Source organism: Myxocyprinus asiaticus, chromosome 8 (assembly GCF_019703515.2).
Source record: "Myxocyprinus asiaticus isolate MX2 ecotype Aquarium Trade chromosome 8, UBuf_Myxa_2, whole genome shotgun sequence".
In the NCBI taxonomy this organism is placed as follows: Eukaryota; Metazoa; Chordata; class Actinopteri; order Cypriniformes; family Catostomidae; genus Myxocyprinus; species Myxocyprinus asiaticus.
Genome location: NC_059351.1, coordinates 43,217,501 through 43,225,748, shown reverse-complemented (window position 1 = coordinate 43,225,748; position 8,248 = coordinate 43,217,501). Strand labels below are relative to the sequence as shown.

General features: G+C 35.6%; 1 protein-coding gene across 2 annotated transcripts in view; it reads right to left on the bottom strand.

Annotated features, from left to right (window-relative positions):
• Nucleotides 1–440: 440 nt before the first annotated feature.
• LOC127444611 (RING finger protein 24-like) overlaps nt 441–8,248 on the bottom strand; it is a 67,352-nt gene continuing 59,544 nt past the window's right edge. For both annotated transcript variants that reach the window (XM_051704077.1, XM_051704078.1), the window contains one exon: nt 441–3,935. In XM_051704077.1, coding sequence (XP_051560037.1) covers nt 3,794–3,935 — 142 coding nt within the window. In that variant the 3' untranslated portion in view covers nt 441–3,793. The remainder of the gene's footprint in view (nt 3,936–8,248) is intronic.

Here is an 8,248-nt window from a genome sequence, read left to right as displayed (position 1 = left end):
TGAGAGACCAATGCATATTATATAACTCAGCATTTACTAGAGAAATCAGAAGAGTAAAGAATGATAGGAAGCCAAGCTGTTTTGGTTGAAGGATCTGTGACCTTATGTGAGGTGTGAGCATGGGTAGATAAAAGGGTCTAAAGGGTTTGTTGGCTTTATGCCTGCAGCCATACTAAGGCCACAGTGAGGTCCCATTGCCTCCTAGAGACAACTGGCCTTCATACAGTGCTGAGACCTAAAACACAACACAAGAATTTTTGTGGAATATTTGTCTTTTAGACATTTTAAATGATTTATTTTTGTGCACAATTACCACGAGAAAGGTGGCAAAAGTATATTGAATGCAATGCTTCAGTGATGATCTTCGAAGCAAGAAAGACAAAAAAAGCAAGAAAGCATATGTTAAGAAAGACAAAAGAGATATGGTTTATTTCAAAAACATGGCAACTTTATTTACAATTCAAGTCAGTTACATGCAACATATTTTAATGAATATAACACAAAATTAGCACAAAAAAAGCATCTTTGCATTTTAATTTTTTCTTCAAAATGTTGATTAAATATACAAAAATATAGTTTACAAATACTGTACAGAAATAATTCTGCTGCAGAATTCTTACTTTTACAAACATGTTTGTGAGATCCACAAACATTAGCAGTGTTAAAACAAGACTGGGTTGAGAAGGGTGGGGCTCATGTATGTTTACAAGTGTGAGGTCACAATGATGTGAATGGTGAGGGGTGGGGCAATATAAGTGATCTCAGCATGAGGAGAAAGAGTGGTGAGGTCAAGAAGGTCAAACTGGACCAGGTGAAGAAGCACGTGGCATTTTCATGGTGGCAATGACAGCTAATAAATTGGCAGTTCAGTTTTAATAATAAAACATATTATTTCAGAAATCATTCTATAAAAAAATGATGACTGTTCCATATTACAAAGCCTGTTAAAAGACAAACAGGACACAATTAACTTAAATGAGAGCCATAAATCCTAACTTTGCTTTTCCAAAATAAAATCTGGTTATCCAGATATGGCATTCTCAGTAATGATCAGTAGAAAACATTAGTTTGAATATGTTAAGTAAAGATATGCTTTAGCCTATCACTTAACATTTCCATCTTACTGGAGGGCTACTTAGTTGGTTATAAACACATTCAGGGGTGAATGCAGGTAAAGTGGGACACTTACTGATAATTTGTCATAGGCATTGTTTTTCAAATACAGTATGATCCAAATGGACAATTTTTTAGTAATGAAAGAATATACACATAATGATAGATGATTAAGCTTATGTGTCCCACTTCAACAGTTGTCCCACTTTACCTGTATTCACCCCATTTTACTGAATACACCTTCCTGATCTCTAGATATGCTTTTAAACTTAAGGTTGTGGCATTTATTTTTATTTTTTAAACATTGCCACAAAGCCTTTCTTTTTGTCTTTATTACTGAATACTCATATTACTACATTAGTGCTGTTAGATAATACTATTGAAATATTTCAATTTCAGTTGTCGCAATGGTGAGGCTCCAATACCACCAAAACAGAAGATTATGAAAAGTGCAGTGATGTAACTCTTAATTTTAGACACAATCAACAACTTTCACATTATAATGACACAGTCAAACCACAGCTCTCTATTTGCATACATTCATTATCAGAGTGACTCTTTGTACACCTTTAAGACCTGCTGTGTTAAAAAAATAAACAAACAAAAAAAACACAAAGAGATAAAGAAGTCCTAATTTAGGACTCAAATTTAACAATATTTGTCCAGGATAAGGAATTACATTTCTGAAGGAGTGTTTTACACTTTAGTAAGACAATGACAATGTACCAAAGCAAAGCACAAAGGGAAAAAAGCCAAAATAAAAACTAAAAATCTCATTCATTTTTTCATACACGCAGCATATGCAAAAAAAATAAATAAAACAATAATAAAAAAATACCCAAAAAACACAAAGATATATTGTAGAACTTGGTGGGCAGTTTGCTTGGCAATGAGTACACCATTCAACCTATGACCTGACAGCACTTAGCTTGGATTCATTTAAAATATTACTTGTGCCTGAGAATTCTACTTTGCAACAAAATAATGGGGCTGTTCATTGCTGGTCATCATTTATGACCCACTTATGTTTTATGACCATTGTTTTGGACAATCCCTTACCACCAATCCAATACACTAACATTTTTCCTTTCAGGTTGCCATAACACCCCTGGAGGCTGGGGGCATTGGCTCTGAATGAAGACATTACTATAGAGCAGAGAATGGGGAAAGAGCCAGAGCTTCCATTGTATTATAGAGAATAAAGCAAGCTCCAATGTATGAGGGATGTCATTGATCTTAATGGCTGGGGATTCTTTATGTCTATGTGTAAAAAGCACAGGACTGATTCACTGCTAAAGATTCTGGAATGATACTAGACTAGAGTGTCTACAAACCAGGTCAATACTGAGAGTATTCTGCTGTCCCAATGACTTCAGTCAGAATGGATTTTGTTTCTGTAGGGTGTCTAGTTTGATTTGCTTCGGTAGAGCAGCATTTTGATTTATTAATACTCGATTTACAAGACCGATCTGGGGCTTTATGCCAAGTATACTTACTAATCTACTCCGAACGATATGCTGTGCTACAGTAAGAGAGCCAGTGTCTGTAAACACACACATACACACACACACACACACACACGCAAGATTTTCTTGGCATAGTGTCACTATTCCATGGAAGAAAATGCCATTTTTGAATTGTGATCAGTAAGTTAGCTGTAAATGTATATCTGTGACAATACAGCCTTAGACCAAAAGGTACCAAAAGTGTGTGTGTGTGTGTGTGTGTGTGTGTGTGTTTCTGTGTTGTCATCAAGCTCTCAGTTAAAAGCAGTTCAAACTGAAAGACTTCCATAGAACACAGGTCAGATACTGCTGTAAATTTCCTTACTAATACAAACTCTGCATTCACATTTGTTTTGGCCACCAGCTTAAAGTTCACAGTGAACCGTATCTACCAATATAGCCCTACAGACACTCTCTTTTCTCTTAAATTCACACCTTAACACACTGTCCAAGATCAGTGTTAAAAGTCAACATTTGCAAAGGTTACTAATACGATCTGTTGTGTTTTTAGGGATCTATTTTGTTCATGTGTGAAACTACGTTTCTTTCTCCTGACCATCAGTACACAAACACTCACGCAATCAAACATATACACAATGGAAAGCTGTTGTCCCTTTAATATACAGTATAAACGTTACCCTCTCGAATTAAAATAAAACCACTGGTTTGCTCTGTGGCTGTGTGTACATCAACTTAAAAAAGGTTGAAATTATAAAATACAAAATAAAATCTCACTACCATCACAAGCAACTTGGCTTGAGTTTGCTTTAGTTAAAAAAAATGTGTGTGTGTGTGTGTGTGTGGGGTGGTTAATGCATTTTGTCATCTTGTAGTCCTTGGCTTTTTTGCCTCTCACAGGTGTCCCTCTAAAAAGTGCTTTGGTGTGGAACGGTTACTTTATACATGGCTTGGCCATGTAAATTCACTTCTTCATTAACCCATTGGAAAAAATGAAAAAAGCTAAAACCAAGTAGGAGAGATTGTGTAATTCGTCTGTTATTGTAATTTAAACGAATCTTTTGTAAAGTCACCATGGCAGAACATGAATTCAGGCGGGTCACTGGTCACGATGGATCTGGGCACAAATCTTCGGCATGTCCTTGGATTTGAGCGTGTACCTTGGATAGGGAGTGTGAAGGTAGTGGTGGTCGCATCTTTAGGAGAAGCAGGAGGTGCTACACTAGGTTTTCCACCCCTGGCAGATGCTGCTGCATGGGCAGCACAGGCTCGGGCATGCTTTGCTGCTGCGCCAGCTGCAAGACGGGCATGTTGCATAGCGGGCATACCTTCCTCACTTCCAGCCATTTAATAAGGCATCTGAAAGAGAAGAACATGGAGAATTAAAGGCCAGTAAGACAATAAAATTCTCGACATTTCTCAGATTAGCCAATAGTGGAGCACTATGTCTGTACAGTACAAAAGCCTCACTGCTCTTGTGAAACTGCCTACTATACTGAGACCTATGTATTTTTAATCGCTTTCCACTCCTAATTAATCTACAAACGAATAGCAAAAAACAAAAAATGTATCCAATCAGAATTTATTCCTCGATGCTTATAAGTGTGACAACTGTTTCACAAACCGCATGCCCGAAGCCATGCTCCTTAGCTGAAGCAGCACGTGTGAGTTTAAGCTCCACCCCGTCAGGCCTTCAGAATTTCCACAGAATCCCTCAAAAGTGAATAGAAATCTTAAGTCAGATTGTCAGATTCATCAGCCAATCAGACTGCTTTATTTGTTCATGTGGGTGTGGTCTTTAGGATGTGTCCCAGTCCAGGCCTTCTAGCTGGCCTTGAGTGACACAATCATGCTTTAAGAGATGTACGTAATTTGAAAGCAAATAGCGCGAGATCTTGCTGACGAGTCATCACTGCTGGTATTGCCGTTGAGGAAGAGATCCTGATGGATTTAAAAACCTAAGATGTTCTGCATGATCGTGCGATTGATTAATTAAACAGGAAAGGAGGGCTGACTTTCTCTTCAAGCAAATTGGTAAGTGCTTTTTGCATTATTATAACAACATCAGGAGTTTTCTAAGTGTAAATTAGGCTGCTTGAGCATTCAGTGTCGGATCAAGTGTTGAAAAGTAACCGTGTACCCTGATGAAACAAAATTTATTGCAAACAAAATTTAAATCACAAATATTATTAGAAAGCGTTTTCTTGGTATTAGACCTCCTTGGTTCTGGCTTTCTTGCGTGGAAGTGTTTTTAAAATTTCAATTGGTATTATTAGTTGACTGCCACATAATGTATGATAGGCATACGGTTTCTTATTCATTGTGAAACTGTGTTTTCTTAATGGCATGAATCGCACTGAAGGCCTAGACCTAAAATGGACGGGCCACGGCTGGTAAAAACAGACACTAATGTCTATGTGAAGACACAATTCATCCAGTGCATGGGTCAATCTGTGCTGTAGGGCTGCAACTAACGATTATTTTGATAATTGACTAATCTAACGATTATTAGAATGATTATTTGACTATTCAGGCGATTATTTAAACTATTAATCATTAGCTCTTAACTGACTATTCAGCTTGTGCCCAGACAATAAAGAGGACAAAATCATCTTTTAAAAATACCTCTAAATGACATTCACTGAATTAAAGGAAAAAAAATACTTTTTATTAAGTTTAAAATCCCATAGATATCAAGTGATTTTGTCTTGTTTTCCATTTAAAATGGTTTAAAAATCCTTAAAACAAGATACATTTATGGAGAAGCAACATATAACATATTTAAACTGCTTTAAGAGAATGTTTCTTAAATATAAGTGTATTTTTCACTTGGTTATACTTCTGCGAGTGCAGTAAAGACAAAATATACTTATATTCAAGATCTATTCTCTAAAAGCAAGTCTAAATATTTTATATGCTGCTTCTCAGGTGAATGCATCTTTTTTTAAAGGATTTTTTAGATATTTTTAAATAGTTGTATTTTTAATATTATATTCAAAATTCTCAGATAAAAAATTTTTTTTATTCTGCAGTATTGCTGCTAAAGTAAATGTACGTTGTTTTAAAGGAGTTTTAGATATTTATATTGGAAAACAAGCCAAAACAAAAATAAATCAAAAATGTATTTTGTTGCAATGTATAATAGGGCTAAGACTACCCTCTCTCACATTTTTGTTCACTTCAATCCATCTTTAACTCACAAAAAAAAAAAAAAAAAAAAAAAATCTATTTTTCTAATCTATTTAATACGATTTTATTTTATCTTATTAATAAAGCTGCGTATTGCCAATTTCCTTCACGATAAGAAATACACAGTGACACATATATTATAATTCAATAAGTCATGAGCCATCACATTATAATCTAGCTGCACCATGTGTGCGCTCAAGGGACTAGCGTCCCTGCGCCAGAGTGTGCATCAGCCGGGTGCAGTTTCAATTTCTCCCCCTTAGATCGGGACACTTCGCGCAACTCATAGAAGAGGCGCTGACTGCACAGAGAAATACCAGTTTCAGAGTTTGTAATTATTTACATGACCTGCTTCCTTATTATTTGAACTTTATTAAAGCTATAATGCATAAAGTATAACTGCATTAAAGATGTAATGCAAATTAATAAAGGCTAAAGGGAAAAATGCCCCCCAAAATTGAAAATGTGCAGGCAAAAAATGCCCCCGTTATGAATTCCTCTATTTTTTATTTTTAACATTGGATATATTTCTTAAAATCCTATTCTAGGCCTAGTATACTAATTATTATCACATTCAATAGTTTGATGTTCATTTAAAATTATAGTTAACAGCTTACATTATCTTTTTATTCAGATTGAACATGATTAAAATGAAAATATTTGACGTAAAACAATCGCATCAAATTATGTCACATTTTGTATGGAATTTACAAGATTTTACTCAAGGTATATATTTTAGGTGCTTTTTTTCACCATTCTAGATCATCTCTTTGCCTTCACTTTTTAATTTTAAAATGAATTATTTTTTTAAAGGTATAAATATAACAAAGTCTCACAATTAATATAAGGGCATGAAAAATGCATGCACAGTAATTCAAATGGAATTAGAAAAATGCTGTTTATAGTAGTTTTAGTACAGTATACAGCCTGGTCTCATGATTATTGTGATTGTGGCAACATTTAGCAAAATTAAATCAGTAAAACGTGCTTCATTACAAGTTTGGCTGCAGTTTCCCATTGAAATGTCCATCGGGGGGCGCCATAAGTGAGTGAAATGGTGTCGTAATCAGACGAGGTTTTTAAGGTGAATATTACCAATGGTGATCTAAAATAAAATGAAAGGTAGACACAAAATTGAATGAGATGTAGACACAAAAATGGTAGACATCCTTACCCTAAACCAACGCCTAAACCTAACCGATAATGTCCAAAAACAAAATTCGAAATGAAAAGCACATTTTCTGAAGCAACCATGTCATCTTGTGTCACTTCTATGACACTCTTGTCTCACGTGTCAGCTTGCGCGTTTGGCTTGTCTCGAAATGTGTACTTCCGGGTCCAAAGCCCAACACTCTATCAGGTGACGTGGAAGCTAATTACATTTGAATAATTTTGTAAGTGTAGGTGAGTCTGCAAATCAAGCATATTTGTTTTTCATATGATGCATTATAGTAAAAGTGTTTTGATATCAGAACATAGCAGTGTGAGTAATAGTGCAAAAAATAAGTGTTTATAAAGCCATAATCAGCTGTTGTTGTCGTGATTTTTGTGAAAGTGAATAAAACGCACAGTTGTTGTAGTGCCTCTAGTGTTCATTTCACCAGAAAAATTGTGACAAAAGGTAGAACGAGACATGTAAAAGTCAGTTTGCAATAATGTAGTTATAGTAACATTTATTCTAAGAGACAAGTTTGACAGTATAGAATGGCACACTGCAGGACATGTTATCTTCCCAAAACTATTTCATGTCAACTAAGCAAATATATAAGGGATAATGTATAGTCAGCCAGTCATTATCGCCATATTAACCCCGTCAGGGTGATCAGGACCCCAACACGAAGCTTGAAATTATTTTATTATATATATATATATATATATATATATATATATATATATATATATATATATATATATATATATATATATATAAAATATTAATAATAATTCAGATTAAACCTAATTAGTGTAGATGTGGACTTAAGCCCAAAGTATACTTCGATTCTGACGTACAGTCGAAAGTGAGCCTGTCAAAATATATCCCATTTCACGGTGCGCGCATACACAGGCGGTTGGTGCATGCATGCTACGACTGTATAAGACATCGAACCATTTCCCTTCAGGAGTTTAGACCTATAAAGATGTCTTTGTTGTCATTCAGACTCGAGTTATACAATTACAGGTATCTCCAGACCTACTCACACACACATTCTTGACGTGCACATCCACTTTTGACGTTTTTACCTTCATCTCCTGTTGTTAACCGGCGATTACATCTTCTTCTAGCACATCTTCGTGACAACAACGGCTCAAATGTGAGTTTTGCCACCTTTTGGACCCACAAATTAGTGCACATAATTCCAGGCGCATGCACATTCTACACGTTCAAAGAAGCGCGGTTAGAAAAATCGGGCTGTGTGCATTCAGTGCTCGAGCACTCTGCTGATGACGAGAACTGCATCACGCGTTCGCGTTTGACCGAAGTA